Here is a 26,062-nt window from a genome sequence, read left to right on the forward strand (position 1 = left end):
TCATATCTTTGCTTTGTATCTCTATAGCTTGTGCTCCCAGCTGGTGTTTATAACTCTCTCTCTCTCTCTCTCTCTCTCTCTCTCTCTCTCTCTCACACACACACACACACACACACACACACACACACACACACACACACACACACACACACACACACACACACACACTGTTGTGCCAAGGTTCGTATTGCAAGGTGAGTGGGACAGCCTTAGTGAAACTTAGCAAGACTGGGGGGAGAGCAAGTGGCAGTGCTGTGAGGGAGAGAGAGAAAACGTGCAGGAGAGTGAAGGAGAGAGATAGCTGGTGATGAGAGCGAGGGGGAGGGGGGCTGTGGGAGAGAGAGAGGGAGGGAGAGGGAGAGACAGAGAGAGGGAGAGAAGGAGGGAGAGGGGGAGAGGGAGAGAGAGTAAAGGTGAGTGTGAGGAGAGAGAGAGAGAGAGAGAGAGAGGGAGAGACAGAGAGAGGGAGAGGGGGAGAGGGAGAGAGAGTAAAGGTGAGTGTGAGGAGAGAGAGAGAGAGAGAGAGAGAGAGAGAGAGAGAGGAGAGAGAGAGGGAGAGGGAGAGAAGGAGGGAGAGGGGGAGAGGGAGAGAGAGTAAAGGTGAGTGTGAGGAGAGAGAGAGAGAGAGAGAGAGAGAGAGGGAGAGAGAGAGGGAGAGGGAGAGAACTGTGGGAGGTGCTGTCTCAGCGCTGCACGGGCAGGACGCAGTAGCCGCTTCAGCAGCACACTGAGCTGAGGGATCTATTGTTCCTCTTGCTTTTATTTTTTTTCCTCCCTCCCCCCCCTCACTCAGACCCTATTCTACTTTACTGGCCCAAGGACCACGAGCGTGTACATACACGAGAGGGAGCGAGAGAGAGAGAGAAAGCCACAGAGAAAGCAGAGCCTGGTGGATTATCTTTTCCTGGAGGAAGCACGCGTGCATGTGTGTGTGTGTGTGTGTGTGTGTGTGAGCGTGTGAGCGAGAGAGGGACAATAGTAGACGCACGTTCCCCTCCGCACCCTGCATCTGCCCGCTCACTCATCTACGGAGCGCGTGTTTTTTGCCGCGCCGTGGACTCCTGTGTGTGTGTGTGTGTATGTGTGTGTGGATCTAAGTGTACTTGAAGCCATGAGGCTGGAGCCAGGGGATATTTGGCCGCGGCCGGCTGCCCGCGTTCTCGGGGCGGCTCTGCTCCTGGCGTGGCTGTGGGACGTACGGACGCAGACGGTCAGCAGCAAGCCCACCTACATCTGGCAGACAGGTACGGCTGTTTCATTTCACCCGGCTGGAGGCGGGATCTCGGAGCATCCTAGAGGGACCGCTCGCCCACAGCTCTGGGGACTCGGAGAGTTTTTGCATGCCGTAGGCTTTAGGAGACCCTCACAGTGCAGATGGAGCGATAAATGCGTTTGTCTTTCTTAGAAGAGATGCATAGTGATGAGGAGGAATAAACTTATTAGATCACATTAGACGAGAAGGAAAGAGGAAAGACTTACCGCAGAGGTCAAAGTCATAAGGAACCCTCTGATAAAGTAACAGAAAGTGAGGACTTGAAGGTTTAAGGTTGTTTTGGAAATCGATGATGGATGTTTGCAGAAGTCCTGTACGTGAGAACCTTTATCCCTCGCTGGGGCAAGCAGATCAATCCTCATTGTCCTGCAGGGACTGCGCTCACTTCAAAGGAAACTTGAACCTGAATGTGAGTGTGTTATCATAATAGTGAACAGCCCACCAGGAATGAATAATTGAAGAGCGGTATGAAAAGCATCTGTTCTTGATGATGGAGATGTGGACCGTGATGATGCACTCGTCCCTCCGTACACAAGGACACCAGAATGAATCCATTTGTACGTTGCTGTGTTAACGGGAGTCTTAGTGTGAAGTGTCCCCGATGGAGAATATCGTAGGTCTTTTGCCCTGAGAATGGACTAATGTAGATGGGGGACAATCATGTGTAGATGGGGGACAGTCATGTCTAGATGGGGGACAGTCATGTCTAGATTGGGGACAGTCATGTGTAGATTGGGGACAGTCATGTCTAGATTGGGGACAGTCATATGTAGATTGGGGGACAGTCATGTGTAGATGGGGGACAATCATGTCTAGATTGGGGACAGTCATATGTAGATTGGGGGACAGTCATGTCTAGATTGGGGACAGTCATGTCTAGATTGGGGACAGTCATGTGTAGATGGGGGACAATCATGTCTAGATTGGGGGACAGTCATGTCTAGATTGGGGACAGTCATGTCTAGATGGGGGACAGTCATGTCTAGATGGGGGACAGTCATGTGTAGATGGGGGACAATCATGTCTAGATTGGGGACAGTCATATGTAGATTGGGGACAGTCATGTCTAGATTGGGGACAGTCATGTCTAGATGGGGGACAGTCATGTCTAGATGGGGGACAGTCATGTGTAGATTGGGGACAGTCATGTCTAGATTGGGGACAGTCATGTCTAGAATGGGGACAGTCATGTGTAGATTGGGGGACAGTCATGTGTAGATTGGGGACAGTCATGTCTAGATTGGGGACAGTCATAACTAGATTGGGGACAGTCATGTGTAGATTGGGGACAGTCATGTCTAGATTGGGGACAGTCATGTGTAGATTGGGGACAGTCATGTCTAGATGGGGGACAGTCATGTCTAGATTGGGGACAGTCATGTCTAGATGGGGGACAATCATGTGTAGACTGGGGACAGTCATGTCTAGATTGGGGACAGTCATGTCTAGATGGGGGACAGTCATGTTTAGATGGGGGACAGTCATATCTAGATTGGGGACAGTCATGTGTAGATTGGGGACAGTCATGTCTAGATGGGGGACATTCATGTCTAGATGGGGGACAGTCATGTTTAGATGGGGGACAGTCATGTTTAGATGGGGGACAGTCATATCTAGATTGGGGACAGTCATGTGTAGATTGGGGACAGTCATGTCTAGATTGGGAACAGTCATGTCTAGATGGGGGACAGTCATGTCTAGATGGGGGACAGTCATGTGTAGATTGGGGACAGTCATGTCTAGATGGGGGACAGGCATGTGTAGATTGGGGACAGTCATGTGTAGATTGGGGACAGTCATGTCTAGATGGGGGACAGTCATGTGTAGATTGGGGACAGTCATGTCTAGATGGGGGACAGTCATGTTTAGATGGGGGACAGTCATATCTAGATTGGGGACAGTACGGTCTGCTTTGCCTCTCCACTCTCCTTACCCCACCCCTCCTTCTCCCGCTTTACTCTTTCCTCAGTCCGGATAAGCCCACATCTTTGGGGGTTGGTGTGTGCAGGGGGGGCAGCTTACTCAAGCATGGGATAGGCAGCTGAGGGGGGAGGGGGGAGGTCGAGGCTGATTCGGAGGCACTGAAGTGGGGCTCATGCTTGTATAGAGTGGGCCGGCCGCTCTGATCGGGAGGATCGATGGGTCGTTTGCCTGCTGTCTCACAGAGAAGCATGCGGGGAAGCCGCAGATCGATGAGCTAGCGGCAGCAGGACCGCTGGTGTCCAGCACGAGGTGATCAATGTGCAGCTGTATAGCTGGACAGGACAGAAACTGCTCCAGGATCAATGCAGGATCCTCACTGCTCCACAGCCTGACCTGCATGGGGTCCAATCAATGCAAACAGGCCCATCACAGGCCTTCTGGCTTATGGCTGATCAATGAGTTGATCTGGGAGATTCCGTAACTGGTTATAGATTAACTTCACAGATACACTTTACTGAAAGAGCATACTTTGTGCCATTAATTACTGTTTTTGCTCTCGTGACAAATATGTCATTCTACATAACAATGTTTTCTGCTCTTTTCAAAGGGCTTTCATTTTTAGAGAAATGTGAAATTTGCAGTACTCATTGAGACGTAATTATTTATGCACTTGAGGCTGTTCTCATGAGTAAGTGTAGCAGCCGTGGTATGCGCTCTCTCTCTCTCATTCTATCTCTCTCTTTCTGTGTCTTTCTCTCTTTCACTCACTCTTTCTTTCTGTCTCTCTCTCTCTCTATGTATCTTTTTCTTTCTCTCTTTGTGTCTTTCTCTGTTGGCAGGAGCAAGTCAACCTACATACAGTGCAACTGTTTACACACACACACACACACACACACACACACACACACACACACACACACACACACACACACACACACACACACACACACACACACACACAAATGGAACAAACAAAACAAACACATACATAAATGGTGTGGGATGTGCCTCATCTCGTAGAGAACAATACCGCCCTCAGCACTTTTGGGTTAATTGCAATTACCAAGGTTGTTACATCTCTCAGATGTAAACATGTCCGCCCCCTCCAGCAACCCCCTCCCTCCACATGACTGTGTGTGTGCTTTAATTTACTCTTGACCCATATCTCCTTGACTCTGTCGTACCCGTACCAGACTCTATCATTTGTGTTCTAAACCTGCAGTTTTAGGTAAGGGGATTGGGTCCAGGTCTAGCAGGATGCAGTGGGTCTACCTATTAGTTCCCTATCGGTTTTCGGTGAAGATACATTACGTTTGGTGCCTGTGACAAACATAGCAGGGGGCTGCAGTGCTGGGGCTGCTGTTAACTATTGTGGAAAGGAGCAACGTGATTGGCTGGAGGAGAATTCCCATGATTCCGTCTGGTGGAGTGCCTGTGCATGTGGATGGGTAAGGAAAGGATGGAGGAGGAGGAGGAGGCAGTGTTCTTTCTATCTATCTATCTATCTATCTATCTATCTATCTATCTATCTATCTATCTATCTATCTATCTATCTATCTATCTATCTATCTATCTATCTATCTATTAATTTATTAATTAGCCCTTCTAGCCCTTCATTAACTGCATTCACATTATCTAAAATATCTTCACACGTGAAAAAAATCTTTAAAAATCACACGTGAGTGCTGATCTTAATTGACAGGGCAGGATCCTCTCTTCAGTCGGCATTGTGTTTGGTGACGGGCGGTGTGTGTGGATGAGTTCGGCTACACCCTTCCCCCATCCGCCCCACCCACCAGGCACTGCATGTGAGCGTCTCTTTATCTCCTTACCGTGCCAGTGAGTCTGTCCTGCTCTGTCCTCTAATGTCCGTTAATACTCAGAATGGACACTATGTCCATCCTTCCCTTTTTCTCACTGATTCTTTGTTCGTCCCTTTATGCTCAGTCACCCTTCCTTTCAAACTTTTTTTTTCCGTCAGACTGACCTTTGACCCTGCGAAGGCTCTTTGGAGGGTGTGGGTGTGTTGGGGGCGGGGCCACGGTGGGGCGTAATGGAGCAGGTGGTGTTGAGCCTCAGTACTAGTGGGCCATGGGTCGAGAATTTAATTCAAACGCTTTCATTTGGCCGCAGCTACGGCCAACGGAGCCCAAAACAACAGAACCGGGTCCTGGACGGCTCCGGGTAAATCCTCCGAGCGAAACGAGAATGGAGAAGCATGGATGAGCCCCGTTCACAGCTGAGTTTTTCTGTGGGGTAATTACACCCAGCCTGCAGCCCGGCCTGTGCGGTGGGGAGGCAGAGACACACCAGTAATGGAGGAGGATGAAACGACTTGAGTTTGCGTCTGGATTCAACAGCTGCCAGATTGGCCCGCTTGTGTCAGGTGCTTCTCTCGGGCCTCCTGCAGCTGCTGCGTGCGGGCTGGGGGGGGACGCGTACCGCTCGCTCCAGGCCCAGGCCCCCACAGAGCGTCTCGTCCTCTTCTCCATTATCGGTTTCCTTTCTTCATATCTGCGCATTTCAGTGTCGCCTCTCTGCGCTGCTCCGTGCACTCCGCCTCGTCCTCCCTCGTCCTCCCTCTGTCTCCCCGGGTCCGGAGGCGCTGCCATCTGCTCCCCTCACATCTGCATTGGCTCCTGTCTTTGTGTCCTCCTCTTTCTCATGAAGAGGGAGGCAACATTCCTGCTCAGCATTCGGGATGGCCGAGGGGATGACAAAAGACAGACTGACAGCGTGATTTGTTCCGCCCGCCCTAATTCCCCCATTCTCCTTTTTTTATGTGCACACACTTTTCTGTGTGTAGCTCATTAGTTAGACCATTAAGTGGAGTGTGTGCATGTGTGTGTGTACTGCATGTGAAGGGTTGTGTTAACTACCTGGGAATGGCGAGCCCAAGGCCTTTGGTGGAAAAGCATATATGTCTGGTTCCTCTTCCCCTAGTGGGTCTGGCCACGCAGACTCATCAAACAGCTCCGTCTATTGTCTCTGTACGCGTGTGACTCACGCGTAGACTTTGTATGTCCACCGCGTAATAGATAAACTGAAAGATGACCCTAATGCCGGTGTAATCGAGGTCTAATGGACATTCTTAGAGTTATTATTCTAGTGTGAACTTGCCCACCAGCCTAATGACACCAGTAATCAGAGTGGAGATGAAGTACGTCGACATCCTCTTCCTCTCCCCCGCATGCTTGCAGTAGGCTTAGCCTTTCTGAACCGTGTGGGGAGACTCACGATTCGCTCGAAACGACTCGCTTTACATCTGTGCCACTGCTGCCGCCCTTTGACCCTAGACTGGAAGGAAAATGGGCACAGTGTCAACTAGGACACTTGTGTTGGCAAACATTAGGCATATACACTTCCTGTTTATCAAACTTTCTACTCATTGGAAGATGATGAGGAAGGCGTAGAAGGTTGTGTCTTGGTTTTTTTCTCTTCCTTTCTCCACTTATAGTTTCTTTATGTATCTCCCTCTCTCTCTCCCCCTCTCTCTCCCTCTCTCCACACACCCCCACACACCATGCATGTCTCTGAGGGGCTAAGCGGAGCAGTGCTTTATTGCATCCTGAGATCTGTGAAGAGGTTATAAATAGCAGCTAGGCTGCACGGCGCGCCAGCCGAGCTCCGATGCCAGATCCTCTCTGCACCTGCTAATAGGACACCGTGGAGTGGAGGCACTGTCAGACACCAGAAGTGGGCGGGAGAAGACAGCTTGTTGATATCCGTTTATTTATTTATTTATTTAATCTTTTCCAAGGGGCATTTCTGTAGCTCTCTGTCCAGTAAACGCATTAGAAGGTCTTATTATGAGGTGGCTCACAATGAGCTAGCAGCAACCTTTAGCACTCAGTCGCTAAGCTACCGCAAGGTTCCTAACACACCGCAACCACGATACACGTTGGGAAAGTAATAAGACGAGGGAATTTCTCAAATCCTCACATCCCTACAGGGATGTTGCGTTTTGGAAAACCCTTATATATTGTGACCAAAATATTAATATGTGTGAATATTATTGCTCAAAACTGAACCCTCACACGAAAATACCAGACCAACATCATATAAAAAACAAAGTGTTTTTCACGCCAGAGCTCAAAAGTGTAGATGCTCTATGTTTCTGTATACATAGAGTGAAATCACTGAGTAGAAAGTGTGTAATTATTTGTGAATTTGTAATTATTAACAATAAATAATCAATGTGTAAGCAACTGAGAACAACTGTAACACACTGAACACATGCTCAAGACATGCATGGTTCCTGTTTATATGTTTGGAGGTCAGATGTACACCTTTCTCTATTCTCACTAACGAATGAAAGGAGATACAAACACAAAAAAAGGCATTTTTCTCTTCAGGTCATGAGGTCTCTTTGGAAGGTTTTTTTTCTGCTGTGTTAGTGCAGATCTTCATGGCATTTCATCCAGGTGTTATTCGAACTGAAACCCCTTTCCCCTTTTTCAAGATTTGTGATATATTTCACAAAATGAAGGGGGAATTGCAGACAAGACAAACACCAGTGTCTTTCTGTTTATGTGTGTGTATGTATACGTGCACGTGTATGTGTGTGTGTGTGTGTGTGTAAGTGTGTGTGTGTGTGCAGGGGATATTTTACCCAAGTAATTTTTCATAGCCTTGTCTGCTGGGTGTACTGTAAGTGAGCTAGCACAGTCAGTCCATTTATCATCCTTCCAGTGAGCGGTCAACCGTTGCTCCCAACGAACAAGCCCACCTGGCCACAGTGCCCCATTACCCAGCAGTCACCACCTCTACCTCAGCACGTCCTCCATGCAGGGGGGGGGGGGGGGGGTGTAGGTTTATGAGCTGTGCATGTCTTAGGATGAAGTTGCACTCGGCAAGACGGAGTAGCCCTTGGTGGAGTGAATCTGTAATTCCGCTGGGCTCCAGCTCACAGCATGGCGCACTTACTAGCGGTACTGCGAAGGTTACAGACCTGCATTATATATTCATGGGAGTTTATAGAGTTATAGAAAATTACTGAGTTTATATGACTTTTTCTTTGGATATTAGTCTCCTGCACACAGTAATGTGAGCAAGAGGAACATGGCCTGTCAAGCAAATTTGGTGAAAAATTGGAGCAAAATGAGCATGGTTGATTTGTAATGGTCCGCGTATGAGGATTTCATAGTAATGTAGCGAGCCTCTGGTGATTCGTGCTACAGTATGAATACCAAGATCCCAGTCACACAGCCTACAAAGAACACAGCACAGACATGCAGTTTTGAAACTGTTTGAATAGATACATAACTCACATCAACTTCGAATTAAACACTTTAATTGATCGATGCAACACAAAACTTATCAAGACCTCGAGACAGACAAGAGGAAATCAACTATCCCTCCACCACAGTGACTTGTAGAGATGGAGAGAGAGAGAGCGAGAAGATAAAGAAATAGAAAGAGATTGTTTTTATTAATCTAAATAGGGATAGAAAGATCGTTTTTATTCATCTAAATGACAACGCTTACCCTGCGTTTCAGTCAGTAGGCATATGGGGATGGAGCTGCTGTATGGATTATGTGTTAGAGGTCACTCAGAAGACTCTCCTGTATGTGGAATGATTTAGCATACCATAAGAGGATTTGAAGGTCAGAACCTATTGTGCTGGACTCTAGACTGCATGGACGTTAATGTTGTTTAACAAGCATAGATCTGTAGAGAAGGGCATTGGTATATTGAAGTATTTTATAGAACAAAAACCCATGTTAAAAGTCATGCATATATCACGGAGCTGGCTGGCCGGTCTCGGCCTCTGCGTTCTGTGGACGTCGGAGTAGCGCGAGCCTGCCAGTCGACTTTTGTTCCCACAGTAATGCTGTTGAGAGGCCCGTAACAGACTGGGCAATAAAAGCTTGATGAGAGGTTGAGAAGGGCGACCATGCCAGGTTCTGAGGCGAATTGAATTTTCTGAGCGCGCACGTTTAGCCTCTGGGTCATGGGGGGGGGCGGTCGCGTTTGTGTTAGTGAACATTTGGCCAGACGCGGTGCTGTCAGAACCGGGCGCAGCACAGGCACGCAGGGGTCGCAGAGGTCGTCAGCGACGTAGGAGGTCCATAGCACACACCGGTTCACGCTCAACCAGCCCGGACGTCAATGGCACCGCGATCTGCACACGCGTAAAATTATACTGCCTAGTTCATCACTTACAGTGGCTGCTATTAAACAAAATGTCAGTGTGACATCCCACCTCTCTGAAACAGTTGTAATTTGTTAGCGTCTAGAAGGGTTAATAGTATGTAAACATGACAGAAAGGATTGCTTAGCATGAGTCTCTCTTGCAACATGCACTAAAGGGCAATGGCGTGTCATGTTGAATATGGTTTCTGTATGTGAATGTCCTGCAGTTATTACACTGCACTGAGAGTGAGGTGGAGTGTCTTAACCGTAAAGTGTGCTAGTTGTGAATATTGCCGAATAGATCTTGTTGTGTTCTTTGAACACAGAGGAAGACTACTGAGATTAGGATAAACGTGATCAGCGATGCACGCATTGTTCAGGTTGCCGCATTCAGTAATTGCTGTCTTGTTTATGTGTGTGTGTGTGTTTGTGTGTGCATGAGTGTGTGAATAGCAGTGTGAATAGTGGCAGGATTGTGAATAATTCCTGAAAAGCAGGGAGCTGGGAATCCTAAAGCTCTTTGCATATTTACAGATATTGAGCAATCCAGCCCAATCTAAGCAGCAACCATATGTGTGTGTGTGTGTGTGTGTGTGTGTGTGTGTGTGTGTGTGTGTGTGTGTGTGTGTGTGTGTGTGTGTGTGTGTGTGTGTGTGTGTGTGTGAGTGAGAGAGAGAGGGAGAGAGATAAGTAGAAAACATTTCACAGAGAGAAACTCAGACACAGTCACACTCACCAATTTATCCATATGCTCAATTTTATAGCATCATCAGAAAATTTCAGCATCTGGCATTTCGGTTTATTGAATATGTTGAGTCAGTTTGTGTGATTGCTGTTTCAAATTCTCTTTCAACATACCTTCTTTAGAAAAGAAAGGGAATGTTGATGTGTGTAATTCTTACACAAAACCCTATATTTAGGTATACGGCGATAGTAACTGTCCACTAAATACTTGACGTGTGCATTTCGGGGTACATTGTGTAGATGTGTGTGTGTGTGTGTGTGTGAGCATGTGTGTGTATAATAGGGAGAGTGTTTTGAGTAATGAAGTCTTGGCTACTCTCATTAGAGCAAGACACAATAACACGGCCTGTGGTCTCCCCCCCACACCACTGTCCTTCATCTTAATGGAGCACCATCAACAGCCGGAGAAAAATGAACTTCCCATTGCCCACAAATGACACGCGGATGCAGGATCACGGCTACCTGCACCGCCCGCCGCTCCCGCCAAACGCCAGGGCCTGGAGAAACGAGGGGGAGGGGCAACGGTGGGGGGCTAGCGGCGGCTACCGGCAGCCACACCGAGCGGAGCGTGGTCACAACAAATGTGGGACAAATTGCACAGAGTCAATTAGCATGCTGTATGTCTGTGTTCTAATGGTGGGGTGTGTGCTGGCGAGGAGCTCTGAAGAGCCCAGCCTCATTAACACTGTGGAATACACAGCAGGACGGGGCCGGAGAGAAGGAGCCCGGAGAGAGCCTGCTGCTCCCCAAGGGCCACAAACCCAATTCAGACCGCGGTGCAACAACCAGAGCTTCAGAGATTCAGGAAGGGCCCTTTAAAGTGAATCTGAGTGTGTGTGTGTGTGTGTGTGTGCACGTGTGTGCGTGTATGGAGATAAGACGTGTATGAGTGAGTCACATGCTCTTTTGATCTCTTTCTTAACTTGCCTTTCTGAAACAACTGATACTATCACTTTCAGCTTCAGGCTTTCTATTTAAACGGCTTCTTCTTCCTTTACACTTTTAAACACCCCACACTCTCATACTCTCCTTTACACTTTTAAACACTCCAAAACTCTCATACTCTCCTTTACACTTTGAAGCACCCCACACTCTCACTCTTTCACATTTTAACACCCCACACACTCATACTCTTCTTTACACGTTTAAACACCCCACACACTCATACTCTAATTTACACTTTTAAACACCTCACACTGTCATACTCTCCTTTACACTTTTAAACACCCCACACTCTCATACTCTCCTTCACACTTTTAAACACTCCACACTCTCATACTCTCCTTTACACGTTTAAACACCCCACACACTCATACTTTAATTTACACTTTTAAACACCTCACACTCTCATACTCTCCTTTACACGTTTAAACACCCCACACACTCATACTCTTCTTTACACGTTTAAACACCCCACACACTCATACTCTAATTTACACTTTTAAACACCTCACACTGTCATACTCTCCTTTACACTTTTAAACACCCCACACTCTCATACTCTCCTTCACACTTTTAAACACTCCACACTCTCATACTCTCCTTTACACGTTTAAACACCCCACACACTCATACTTTAATTTACACTTTTAAACACCTCACACTCTCATACTCTCCTTTACACTTTTAAACACCCCACACTCTCATACTCTCCTTTACATGTTTAAACACCCCACACACTCATACTCTTCTTTACACGTTTAAACACCCCACACGCTCATACTCTAATTTACACTTTTAAACACCTCACACTCTCATACTCTCATTTACACTTTTAAACACCCCACACTCTCATACTCTCCTTTACACGTTTAAACACCCCACACACTCATACTCTAATTTACACTTTTAAACACCTCACACTGTCATACTCTCCTTTACAATTTTAAACACCCCACACTCTCATACTCTCCTTCACACTTTTAAACACTCCACACTCTCATACTCTCCTTTACACGTTTAAACACCCCACACACTCATACTCTAATTTACACTTTTAAACACCTCACACTCTCATACTCTCCTTTACACTTTTAAACACCTCACACTCTCATACTCTCCTTTACACTTTTAAACACCCCACACTCTCATACTCTCCTTTACACGTTTAAACACCCCACACTCTCATACTCTCCTTTACATGTTTAAACACCCCACACACTCATACTCTCCTTTACACTTTAATTAAACACCCCACACACTCATACTCTCCTTTACATGTTTAAACACCCCACACACTCATACTCTCCTTTACACGTTTAAACACCCCCACACTCATACTCTCCTTTACATGTTTAAACACCCCACACACTCATATTCTCTCTCCCTTACAGTTCCATAGCATTCCTCTCTCTCACCCTCACAGAGAGCTCTGTTCCAAATTATAACAATCCCACAGTTCCTCTCTACGGCTATCTCTCCGTTTCCCACCTCATCCCTGCGTGTCTCTTTGCCTCTCTTCCTTTGTGTTCTACAATCTGTCTTTCTTTACTCTTTTGCACTGTCCCTCTCTGTTTCCCTCCCCTCAGTACGGAGGTGATGTGCTGTGATTAGCGGAGGTCCCGTGCTCTATTCCCTCTCTGCCTCTGAGACGTGAGGGTATTGTTTGTAAATCGGGACCCCTGGTATATGTCCACATGACTATCCAGACTCTCACTCTGCAGTTCCAGCACAGCCCTGCCCCGCACCGCTCTGTGTCTATCGCTCTCTCTCTCTCTCCCTCTCTCTCTCTCTCTCTCTCTCTCTCACTTTTTTGTTGCACAAATGGAACAATGCGTTGGCGTGGATGCATATGTTTTTACTGGTAGGACGCAGCTGGGTTTACACAGTGGCTCTTCCTGCTATTGTACGAGCAGTTGGCACAAAGTCTGTTGGCAATAGTTTAAGAGCTGGAGCCCGTTCAGGATTCGTGCAGCCCTCTTATCGGCTTCTAATTCATATTCATTTCCCTTTATTTCAATTCACCAGAACACACTATCAAATTCACTTTAACAGGTTATACGTAATGCAACTGGAATGACTTGTGCTGCCTGTTTGTTTGTATGAAAAGGTACTGATAGCAGCTCTATATTTAGAACGGAGGGCCATTAATGTAAGGATGCCATGGTTAATAACCCAACATGGTGATTGTTTTGTGCGCCGTTCCCTCATTTATCTTCTGTGTACCAGTCTCCTGTCATGATTACCCAGGTAGCTCTGTGAGGTCAAAGGAATTGTGTTGGCTCTCAGAGAGAATGTGTGTGCGCAGAGAGTGTGTGTGTGTGTGTGTGTGTGCAGAACTGATGTTCTCCCACGGACAATGACTCACCCCCCCCCCCCCCCCCCCCCCAGTGCTTTGCACAGCATGTTGAGTTTGGAGAGCTTGCTTTGCTTCAGGGACTGTGTGAGTCCCAGGAGGAAATGATCTAGTGTTTAGCCCTGATTTAGCTCCGCCGTGTCACAGTGCAAGGTTATGTAAGCGCGCCGTATAGCACATTAAGATAAAGCCAACGGAGAAACGGACACGACGGAGTTTACGCGCGGTGCCGACCCGAACCCTGAGCACCTCAGAGGAGTGGGAGTGGCTTCGCCTCAGCACGACGGACAGGAGTGCGTTATGCAGCCCAGTGACACTGGTGTTAACATGCACTTCCCAGAAGCTGACCGTCACTTTTACTGTTAATCAGTCACTCTAGTGAGCTTTTGAGCCCAAGGCAGAGACACTTGAGGCTCAGCAGAGAGAGCCGAAGCTTGCCGTCTTTCAGCCTGGTGATGAGATACTGAGGAGGAGGTCTCTGTGGAATATGTAACGCATGAAAAGAGCACATAGGGAGGTTCTGAAAGGAGATATTACGTTCAAATAAACTCTGGTCCGGACTCACAAACAATACCCTCGTGCTTCTGCTACCGGCACTGCGGTGGCCGCACAACCCAAAGGGTCCTCTGCTGTTTGTAGTAGCTCACCTCAGTACTGAGAGAGAGAAAGCGAGAAAGAGGCAGAAGGATAGAGAGAGGCAGAGAGAGCGTGTGTTTATTCACCTCGGCTCGAAATTGAAGACCACAGCCCTCATTTCACCACCAGCCCCCTCACACCATGACCAGTGTCTCTGAGGGGCACTTACTGCATTGTGGGTAATTTCAGTTCACTGGGACAATTAGATTTCTCCCCATAACAACAAAAAGCCTGGCTGTGGCTTGAGGTTAAACAAAATAAAGACCCAGCATTGCTAGGTACCCAGGACAAGATTCCACCATGGTACAAAGTGGGTGGTTATGAATTTATCAGTAACTATAATATGCACTTAGAGATCACTTTTACAGATGTTTTTTTTTCCTTTCTAAAAATACCAAAACCGTATGTGCTCTAAGGAGCACTGTTGGAGCTAATCTGTAGAGTAATCTAGCCGTATGTCCCTGTAGTCCCACACACCAGTGAAGGAACCATCGCCAGAATTTAATTATCACTCAGTTAACACTTTCTTAATACCCTGGTGCAACAGTACAGTTGTTGTGCTCACAGTTGTTTTTAAACTGAATTATTTTCCATCTCTACACTGGAGAAAATCTTTTTTCATTCAATCACAGTGTACCACCTAAAACACAATAGTTTATTCATTCTCAACCAGATGTAATAAAAATGCTTCCTGCTTCTGGAAGGCCACTGGGGTTATATTTCTCCTTTCAGAAATTTCACACAGAACTGAATAAAAATGTCTTAATAATAACAATCAAGGGAAGCAGGGTTTTGTCTATAGTGAGTTTTTACTTAATATCTGTGGGTGGTTTCTGTATTTTCCAGATAGATGGCTTTTGTGAAAGGTGATCCAGATGATTGCATTGACTATATATGGACTTCCTCCTGCTGTGTAGTGGCTCTCCCTCACCTCCATTAGGGTCACAGTAGCCATTTCCCCAGATATCCCGTGAAATGATACGCTGATATTAAATATTAATGCTGGTTATTCTGTCACTGCACTGGCCACAAAGTCTATTGTGATTTTTCCCCCTTCAAAGCACAGACTTGTCATAACACTCTGAAAATGTCAAAGAAAACGACAGAAAAAAATACATTATTGCAGACAATGTTTTCTGCTCTATAATAGTGATAATAGAATGTCATGTTCTAGGCTGTGATTGGAGGTAATGCAATCAGTGGACTAGTCACAGCTGCCATGTGCTATTGGAATTCAAACACTCTCTTGATATAAAGTACCTCTGTATTGATCTCCTCCAAAGGCCTGAAGGGCAGAGAGTGTCAGGTATATATCGGTAGATGTGAGTGGAATAAGAGGTCTGCTTATGTTTTTTGTTGTTGTTGTTTTGTTGTTTTTTTTAACATTGAACTGTTATCAAACATTACTGAACCTACTGCTTTTCGGTCTTTCCCACTTCACAATGGATTTTCCCCAAACCGTTTTATAGTTTTCCGGTTAAGTGGGAATCCCCCAATGTCATTCCCACATTCCACACAGCAAAAAGGACTCAATCCTGTTCCGTAGGTAGCGTTCGCATCAGTGTTCAGCTAAATCCACATGAGCAACATTTGTCTTTTGACGCTAATTACACGTCCCATTCACCAGTGAAACAAAACAAAACATTCAATTACACTGCCTCTTTTCAGCTTGTTTTTTTTAAATGTCATGGGTCATTAGCGAAGAAACAGCACTTCTCTGGCCCAATGTGCAGCACAGCCCCTAAAAAGCGGCTCAGGAAGGGAAATGCAGAAAAAAAACACTAAAGTAGGTCATCATTGAAGAAAGCCAGAGTGTAATGCTGCGAACAGTACCCTGTCTATTCCAGCACAGCACGGCCACTTTAGCATTCACCGAGAAAAAAACGCTCCTTATGCTAGCTCAGGTTCACTGCCTCTCTGGGATTACGTCTGCTAATGAAACATACGGAATAAACAGCAGAAACCCTCCAAAATCCATATGATATTAACGAGCAATTTTGGAAGTGTGGCTACATTTCACTGGTGGCTTTCACTGTGTGGTTTTTTTTTTTTTTGTTTCCGTTTGACGGACGTGTACGCTACTCAGCAGATGTGGACTGGGAATGTATTAGCCTGTCCAATGACCATTCCAGCATGTGCTACTATACAGACAGGCTTCTCTTTTTCCACTGGTGTTGTCTTTATCGTTCTCGTGCTCTGTTCCACACCCATTGTTTCCTTTTTGCGCCGCCTGTAGCCACATCCAGCTGCAGAGCACAAGCACCCACAATCTGCTAATGCAGAGGCATCGTTAAGCCTTCCTGCCACAACGCCCATGAATATTTCAATAAAGCTTTATGCTAATTCCCTCTATTAATATACAATAGTCAGTGGCACACACGGCATTTGAAGTTCTCTGTAGCTAATGCATATGCATAAAAGGAGGAATGCTCAGTGCAACTAATCAATCAAAAGATTTTTTCAGACTGTAATTTGAGGACTTAGACAGCGAGGTTTATGGGTGAGTAGGAGACGCAGGATGAAAGACCGAGCCTCACGTGGTGGCAGAGGGAGACGGTGAAGGCTTGACAGTGTTTTCTGTGGTCTTTTCAGATGGTGTTGGTGTTGGGCGGTACTGTTTGTGAAGTATACACCCCTCTTCGGGCCCCAGGTGGTCTCTGGCTTGTACACACTGGAAAAAACAAGTGCGTCTTTGTGCATTTTTAGCAATTGTTGTCCTAATTAACACTCTTGCTAGATGCATACCTCCTCCATCAGACTCTCTCTCACACACACACACACACACACACACACACACACACACACACACACACACACACACACACACACACACACACACACAAACACACAAGCCCTCCTCTTTTATTGCATGTTCCCCCACCTCCACACACACACACACACACACACACACACACACACACACACACACACACACACACACGCTCACGCGCATTCACACACTCCTTAGGTGCCACCATCCTCCCATCTGCTGTGTTTAGAGCCATTAGCTCTGGAGAAGAGGGGGACGTGTGCGGGCAGGAGGGAGTCCCCAGTGGCCGCGGCTCTGTTCGCAGCTACGGCCAGCACCCCCGACACGCACGCAAACTGTACACGCGCACACACACTCTGCACAGCCCCATGTGCCGTGTGGTTGCACACGCACGCACACACACTAATGACTTACACACTTAATACACACACACTCAGATATGTCAGGCAGTGTAGGCTGTGTGCTTTTAACAACTCAGAGGTTACAAATGTGTGTTAATGTTATTTTGTGCGTGTGTGTGACCAGCCCCCCCCCAAACACACACATACACACACATACACACTTGGCTGCGAATAGAATGCGAGCATGCCAGAGAAAGCCTACAGCTTCACCCCATCTGAGGTGCTAAAATATGGCGGACCCTAGCAGTTTTGTGCGTCCACGCGCCTCCGCGTCGAGCAACACACACTCGTGTGCCACGTGTGTGCGGCTGCTCTTCCTCTCACGCCACAAGCCCCATCTTACATAAACCCGCTCGATAAACACACACCACTTAATGGTGGACTCTGCGCAATTAAACCTCCTCTTTGATACAAACGTTGTCTATTATAACAGTCTCATACCCCTTTTAGTTGTCTTCTCATGAGAATTGCCTGGGTGTGTGTTGAATAATTCAGTAGTTGGCTTCTCAAGCCACTGAGTGGAACACGAGCTGATTACGCTCTACGTGCAGCGTTCCCTCAAGTCCTCGGGAAATTGATGCCTTGTCATTTCATGGCCCTGTGGCTCAAGGTGCCCTCCCTGTGTACAAATCTGCCAGCGAGACAGGAAGTCATCATTGACGTGTAATATTAACACAGCGCTGAAGACACACAGCCGCGCCTGTGCTTGTACAGTGGCAGTCCTGAGCCTTCTAGCCTTAACATTTAAGCTAGAGATGTGTTAAGTAACAGAACACTGGATGCCAACATACTTTTTTGTCTCAACTAAAACAGATGGACCTCATAGTAGTTTTTTCTTTGAATTCAGATCGGTTTCATTTTTTTCTTTAAGACACGTTTTAAGTTACATAGCAATTCGATTTGAAAAATAACTTTACTTACTCATAAATTAAGTGTCATGGGAAGGCGGTCCCATCACCCAAGGGAGCCGCCCACTCACTCACAGCCACATCCTCACACCACACCACTCCCCATCCTCAACCACGCCCACTTATTAGTCACGCCCACTCATCTTCACTGCACCTGTCCCTCTATTTAAGCCCATAGGTCCCTGCCTCCAGTGCTGTGCAATAGCCTCGACTAGCCTCCTCAATCATGTCTAGAGCCATTGCTTGGTAGACTTAAGTATCACTGTTTTCTATATTGGACTTTACTCCTCAGCTAGCGCTTGTTCTTGTTTTGTTTATATGAAACTGTGGACATTTAAGACATTCCTCTGCCACCCTTGTCTTCGTCTCCCTCTTTCCGCTTGCGACATTAAGACTGCTTTACATTTAAAATATGTTCAAAATGACTTGCTGTTTATGAATTTTTCCTTTATTTGGGCTTAGGAACATTCATCTTCAGAGTCCAGCACTAGTCTGCTAACATAGAGGGGCTCCATTTGGTAGTGTTTTTTTTACATTTTTGTGTTGAAAATAAGAAACAAGAATGGTTTTGCCTGTGACAAAAGCTGTGCTAATCAGATTTACTGAGCCAGCAGGAGGGGGGGGGCGTCCTACATGGTTTGGCTGAGAAGTAACTGAGAAGACAGCCAACGTGCTAACAGAATGTGATAGCTGTTGCGGGGAGTTCAGGTCCTCGCAGTGTGTACAGTGTGCCACACTGTATACACAGTGAAAATTGTCCTTCTGCCATGTTCACAAGGACACAGTAGTTTGCTCTGTCTGCCCTTTAAGGACAAAGGGATGTGGAGACAGGTGATTGGCTAAATGGCTGGCACGGGTGGCATGAGCCTTCTGGGAAAAAATTCTGCTGGCAGCCGGGGAGGAGGCGTTCTTCGTCGTCCCTCTCTCCCGCTGACATCCTGCCTTGACATCGAGCATGACTCTAGCACAGCTGTGTGTGTCTGTGTCTGATTGCAAGAGAAAAAGGGTTGTACATATACCAAAGGGCAGGCTGCCTTCTATTTTATCCCTGCAGTAATATCCCCAACAATAGCTCAGGGGGCATGCTGCAAGAACAGACAGTACAAGGAATCTTAATTAGTCCTGCCGCCGTCAGCAGTTGACTGAAGGATCCCTATAAGGAGACAATTATCTATTCAAAGAGTCGCCATCCGCTCCCAACTCTGTTTGGCTCATCCTGTGTGAGCGGCGAGCCTTGCAGTTTGAGCAGCCTACAAAACGCACACTTGAATTCTCCTCTCAGGTGCTGTGGGAGAGTGGGACAGAGAGCTTTTTTCTTTCTTGTCTGATAGAGTTACAGCATGGCGCTGGGCTTTGCTTCGTTCCAGACGCTCCCTGTAGATTCCCTCACATCATTAAAGAGGTGTCGTAGTCACCCGGTCAGGGGGCCTCTTAGCCACCTGGTCAGGCACCTCAGCAGAAAAGGCTGGGGGAGTGAACAGGGTGACAGAATCCTGTTGTGTAAATCACACTGGTAGTGTCCCCGTAAACAGGGATGACACAGTCTTTGGTGCCTCGAGCTACACCCATAGCGCTTGTATTTGCTGTTATGTGAGGCGAACTGAGGCAACGCGTGTTATTCGAGAGACACACTGACCCGACTATCAGCTGTCGAATGGTGTCAGGCCGTTGGAACCCGTTGGACACCCATACTCGGAGCGGAGTGTTCAGCGACGTTGTGTTTTATTTGTCCTTATCTCGGCTGTTTTGCATTTGAGTGTGTTAAATCGCAAGGCAGAGATTTCTAATTGACTCTTCAGTCGTGTGTGTGTATCATGTGTCGATGCTCTGTGATAGGCTAATATTTTCGCTACACGAAAAGTTGCTTAGCTGGAAAAATAAAATTGTCATTACCTTGATGTTACCATATGGAGATGAGAGCAGAAATGTAACTTTGCTCTGAAAGACTCTGGGGCGGGTGATCCACTCAGTTGGACTGCTCCTCGTCACCTGCAAATAAACAAGTCCTCGTGCACGCGCGTTCACTGAAAACAGGCAAAGAGGTTCATGATACGGTTGCGTTAGTCAAACCTGTTGACGTTGAACAACACAAGAAGTATCGACATATAGTACATATAGCACATATAGCACATAGTACAGTTGTTTTCTGTTTGTTTTGATTGAAAAATTGTTATTTCGTTTCACGTTAAGTTATTATCTGGCATCGTCTTACATAAATGCAACACGGATGTTTTCAGGGTCCGTCGTTAGGACTATAATAAGTTTAGTTTTATTATCTAAAGAATGTGCCCAGTTACTCAAATTATAACTGAATACATAAATCAAAATGTAAGCAGCTTGTATACATTTTCAGAAGTGGTCATATCACCAGTGCCCCCAGTGTAGATTACACCTATTTATTTGAGATTACTAATAGACTACCGCTCCTCTCAGTACGGCAGTGTTAACCCGGACAATATTGATTTTTCTTCCCAGAATGTATGTTGTACTTGTGTGTGAGTTCTGATGTACTCACATGTCATTATATATAGTATGGAAAAGCGATACCAAGGAGCGTGCAGCCCCATGTTGGCACGGAGATGCTACTGAGGCCAAATATGGACATTTTAGAAGCACATTTGTGCATATCTTAACTGTAGCATCCACCTTATTTACGAATATGTACTTAATATGTTACTTTAAGACATGCATTCTAGAAAACGTAATCAATCATAAAAGTACATATAAACTATTTTGAGAAGCAAAACAAAAAAAATGGTGTTTGTTGAGATGCGCGGCAACTCGCGATGCAGTTTGGGGGAGTTTTTACCTGCCATACACCAGGTGAGCTGGCAGCTGATACAAAAATATAATATTTCTTAGAATATCACGCCGGTTCTCGTGTAACTCGTGGAGATCGGTTGCAGCGCCTGGCTTTGAAGCCTGCCTATTTCTGAAACGAGGTTTTTCTGAAACTACACAAAGTAAGGAGTTTATTCTTTAGCAACTGTGTCAGGGAAAAGACAGGAGATTTGGGCTGTCTCGTTTGTTGGACTAAATACAAAAAATGATTTATGAATAGTTTAAAAGGGTTTATAACCTAGACACACTGCAGGCTACTCTTACAAATATTTGTGAAAGAACTCACGGAATTTGAGTGTAGTATTGTATGTTACAGTTGCAACAAGTCAGTTTGTGAAATTTATTTCCTGAAATTTTATTGTTGGTATTCCAAGAGTTATTATTGAAAGGTGTGAGTGTTTAGGAACCACAGAGCACTGCAATGGTGTAGGTCCCTTAGTTCCTGGGAAGGGATATCTTAATGTTTCAACATACCGAGACACTGTGGATAATTGTATGCTTCCAAATGTGGGAACAGTTTTTAAAAGGCCCTTTTCTGTTCTGGCGTGATTGTGTCCCAGTGCACAAAGCAAGATCCATAAAGGTATGGTTGGGGAGAGTTTGGTGTGGGAGGACATGGCTTGTATAGAGCCCTGACCTCAACCCCATTACAAGCCAGGCATTTATTTCCAACATCAGTGACTGACCACTCACATGCTGTTATGGATGAATGAGCAAAACTTTTCACAGACTCCAAACTCTTGTAGAGAGTCGTCCCAGAAGAGTGGACACTGTTACAGCTGCAAAGGCAGAGCCAGCTCCATATTAATGCCTATCGATTTATATTAGGTTGTCATAAAAGGTCCTGTAGATGTAATGTGTCCAATCATGTGGAAGCATGTGCTAATGTAACTGAACCATAAAGCAAACCTGTTCTTTCTCAAACCACACTCAAATGCATTTTGAATTAGATGAGATTAATGTCTTTGATAAATAAGTATAGCCAAAGACTTGTGATAAACATAAATGTATAATTCTCCAGCAAACTCCTGTGTATGGAACTTGAAGGTTAAAGGTGTGCAGTCATCTTTGGTAAGCACTGACATCTTAGAGGGGTTTAAGTTCACACACACACGCACGCACACACACACACACACACACACACATGCTCATCAGTGTAGGGCCCTGGGCACTGCCTGAATGACAGAAGAAAGTGTTAGTGACTGTTTAAAGTGATCTGCTCTGACTGATATAGTAAATATAGACCAAATTGAATGACCTTTCAGTATAATCAGACAAAGAATCACCTAGCTCTCTCTCTCTCTCTCTCTCTCTCTCTCTCTCAATTAATTCAAGTATCCTTCTTGACCTTAATCAGATATACTGAACAATCAGTACAACCCATGGTTGCTGCGTTCTCAAACATTTCATCTGCCCTTGGTGACCTCCCTTGATTTATAGTAGCTGTGGAAATCATTTTAAATACACAAGTTCTTGACTTACATACCTTAAACTGTCAGCGCACAGAGCACTGTTGTGATACTATGTAGGGCTTCCAGTTTGGTAGCACACTAGTGGGTCATTTGAAAACTGCTAGGTGGTGGGTGTCTGTGTTCCTCATTACTGATGTTTCCTTTCAGCAACGAACGATTCCAACATGGTGGGTCATTAAAAGCTTAGAGGGATCAGAGGTTGCTGTTTAACTGGATTTTCAAGACGTCTTATGATAACCCTTTGCCAAGACCTAGGCTTTGTGCTTCTCTCTCTCTCTCCCTCTCTCCGTCATTTTGACACAACCAAAGACAAAAAGTGGATTCCGTTTTTGTAGTCGCTGCCTGTGGCTGTGCGATAAGCTTAGAGCGGAAACTGTGTGTGTTGTGATTTGTCAGCTTTCTTAGCCGTCTCTGATTAATCGAGGCCTAGAAACTTCTCAGACATCACGGTAAGTGCATGTCGCCCCCCTTTCTCAAAGTCGCCGTCTGACAAGGTCTTCATTTAGAAGCCTTCACGCCTGCTGGAGTGCGGAGTGGAGCACGGCTCCACGCAGGTCCAGCCTGCACGCAATCAGACACAACTAGACCGCAGCCCGCGTTTGTTTTTCACGGTCTGCCGTGCACTTACTGTAAGTGCACATCCCGATCTCATAAATTGACAAAACTGAACACTTCGTCTGCATGTTATAACTGCGGAGTTCCACCTTAGGATTGCATCAGTTGGAGGGGCTTCAGTCAGTGGTCACATGTGCTGTCAGATTGCAGATGGCACTGCAATGGCGGGGGTGGCGTTTCCACGCACTTCTCTTCATGAGGAAACAGCTGGGCATCGAGTGTCTGGGGCTCGTGAAGAATGGCACTATGACCTCAAGGCTCTGCAGGGAACCCGCTGCCAAGGTGCCTTACAGGAAACACTGAACTCACATGGGATTTTATGATCTTGTGAAAGGAACGTTAGATAGTGGATATCAGGTTTTACTTAGCCATTCTTTGCTATAGATTCTCCATTTAACAATGACTTTTTCCATCCTTACTACATTAGTGGTAGGTCATTTGAGGCTTTTAGGATGTAATAGCCCATAAAATCTTTACCCTTAATGGAAATATGAGCCTTTCACAAGACTTTACAATCTCACGAAGGAAGATTTTTATTAAGTTGACCTCATGCAGGTTCAGATGGATGACAACAAGATGGATGACAATTCCTGTGCAAAATTTTGTGTATTGTGAGTGTTCGTACTGATTTATTTATTTCTTACTTGCTTTTTACTAACGTTTTGTTTTTTGACCGCTGATTTTGCAGCAGGCATTTGACCGCTGGTGTTTGAGCCAGGCTCATATCTGTCTCGCTTGGCTCTCTGAGCCTCCATCAAGGCTCCCTGCCACTCGCTGGCTTCACTCAGCAGATCATGTGGTGCTCCAAACATGTGCTGTTGCTTAGCACACAGTTTAACCATCACAATTCCCCCTTCCTCCTAAATCTGCCCAATCTGTTCAAACCATCATTCACTGGCAGTTCTCTGTTCCCAGTACATCCTACTTGCATCTACCTCCCTTGCTCTCTCTCTCTCTCTCTCTCTCTCTCTCTCTCTCTCCATCTCTCTCTCTTTCCCACATACTGTCTCATAGCCACTCTCACTCTTTCTCATTTTCTTTTCAGCTTTATATGTCTGCTGCCTTTCTCCTGGAATCATTTATGAATTGCTCATTTATACATTGCCCTGGGCACAACTGCTTCCTCGTTGAGGAAGATTATGATGCTATTGGCTCAATATATTTAAGATTAGCAGTTCGCTTATGGCAGGAAACCCCACGTGCTCACGCTGATTGGACGTGTGCATCTTTAATGATACAAAAGAGACTCGTTACATAACTCATCATTATAATCATCACCATCTTCTATTTCTCATTTCAATGTGTGTATGCACCAGCTCAAGATCTGTGTCTCATGTTCAGGTTGATGGTTTTTAAAAAAAAAAAGCCTCCAGGACCAGACAACTCTAGCGCCAGGGTTTCTGATGAGCAAAGCCGTGGATAGTCTGTCAGAGAACCAAGACAGCCCACAGTGTCCGGATGTGCTGATCTGGGAGGTTCAGCCACAGTAGTGGGGCTTTTGAAGCTCCTGGGGCCCGGCTTGAGCCTGTTATCTGCCCTTCACCATGACACCCTCACTCGGGTTTTCTGTGAGTCCCACTGGCCAGCTGTGCGGCTCAGATCTGTTCATTACAGTTCCAGGTCCAGTGGATTATGCCATACAGACACACATACACACACACACACAAACACACAAAACCCACACGCACATAAATTCGCGAGTACAGATGCATGCACACATACAAAGACACACATAAACATGCACGCACATATACCCACTCACAGACACAGACATATGCTCCCATCCAATTATAATCACTCTCTTGTCCATACACAATCATAATCATAAGCGCAAAAACATAAAAGATTTGAAAATTTTCATTTTCATTTGCACCAGATTTTAATAATTGTTCATAGGTTCTTCAGCGCATGAATCGGAGTGGTTTTTGGGAGACGAGTAATGGTGGCAAAGACGCAGTAGATCCCAGCATACACTGAAGTGACGGGAACAAGAGGTTCATCAGAGCTGCACAGCGAGCTTCTAAACCCACTGTGTGTGCAGCCTTCACTGTGCTCAGTGAACTCAGAAGACCCCACGCTGCCAAACCTAACCTCTCTAGCATCTCCCTCTCTCCTTCAAACACACACACACAAACACACACAGTGTTTGATAGCAAAATCCAATCATGTAAGCTGTTCCTCTCCCTTCTTCCTGCTCTGACAAATGTCTTTTATCTAAAGAACAGATTTCCTGAAAGTGTCAGCTTCACTTCTCTATCCCTCGCTCCTTCTCTCTCTCTCTTTCTCTCTCTTTTCTCTGTTTGTTTTCCTATTGTAAGCTTGACATATCCAGTCAGATAAGGCACAAGCTAAGCCATGTTGACTGAAACTCTCCACCGACTGTCATCGTGTTTTGCCGCCTACTGTGCAACCCTCATGAGTGACCTACAGACCGTGTCGATGTAAGGATTAATAATCAAAATAAACACATTGTGTAGCTATAGCTGTTTCACCTATTTATGTGGACAGTGTGCACAACTGTTCCATATTCATCTTGGAATCACTCTCAGTCCTGCTTCTCAGTCTATTGGGAATTCCCAGTGAAAAACAGAAAATATACCAAGAATATGGCGTTGTAGCCTAATGGAATTTATCAGTGAACCTCCCGCATGCATTAGGCACTGGTGGCTCAAAGCCGTCAGCGTGACGAGCTGTGACAGACAGACAGAGGCTGCAGCCTGTGACCTGTGGTTGTGTGTTAGGAGCATTTGCACCTCGGTGCCAGACTGGCTCTTTTTACACGCTCCCTCTTCACCTAATTTGTGTTTGGATGCCGCGTTCCTGTGTGCCTGTGTTTAGATTTGATTTATTTGTGTGTGAGAATGAGCAGCGGTTCAGTGGTGGGACTGGTGTACACACAGCACAGATAGAGAGCTTTGATTCTAAAAGGAGTGTACAATGCTGAATTTTGTGTAAGAAGGACAAAGGACAAAGAATAGTGTGTGTGCGTGTGTGTGTGTGTGTGTGTGTGTGTGTGTGTGTGTGTGTGTGTGTGTGTGTGTGTGTGTG

The 26,062-nt window shown here is 46.0% G+C and overlaps 1 protein-coding gene across 1 annotated transcript in view; it reads left to right on the top strand.

Moving 5' to 3' along the window:
• Window positions 1-691: 691 nt before the first annotated feature.
• Window positions 692-26,062, top strand: part of thsd7aa (thrombospondin, type I, domain containing 7Aa) — a 79,938-nt gene continuing 54,567 nt past the window's right edge. Inside the window, exon 1 of the mRNA XM_077008519.1 lies at window positions 692-1,244. Coding sequence (XP_076864634.1) covers window positions 1,112-1,244 — 133 coding nt within the window. The 5' untranslated portion in view covers window positions 692-1,111. The remainder of the gene's footprint in view (window positions 1,245-26,062) is intronic.

The sequence above is a fragment of the Brachyhypopomus gauderio genome, chromosome 6 (assembly GCF_052324685.1).
Source record: "Brachyhypopomus gauderio isolate BG-103 chromosome 6, BGAUD_0.2, whole genome shotgun sequence".
In the NCBI taxonomy this organism is placed as follows: domain Eukaryota; kingdom Metazoa; phylum Chordata; class Actinopteri; order Gymnotiformes; family Hypopomidae; genus Brachyhypopomus; species Brachyhypopomus gauderio.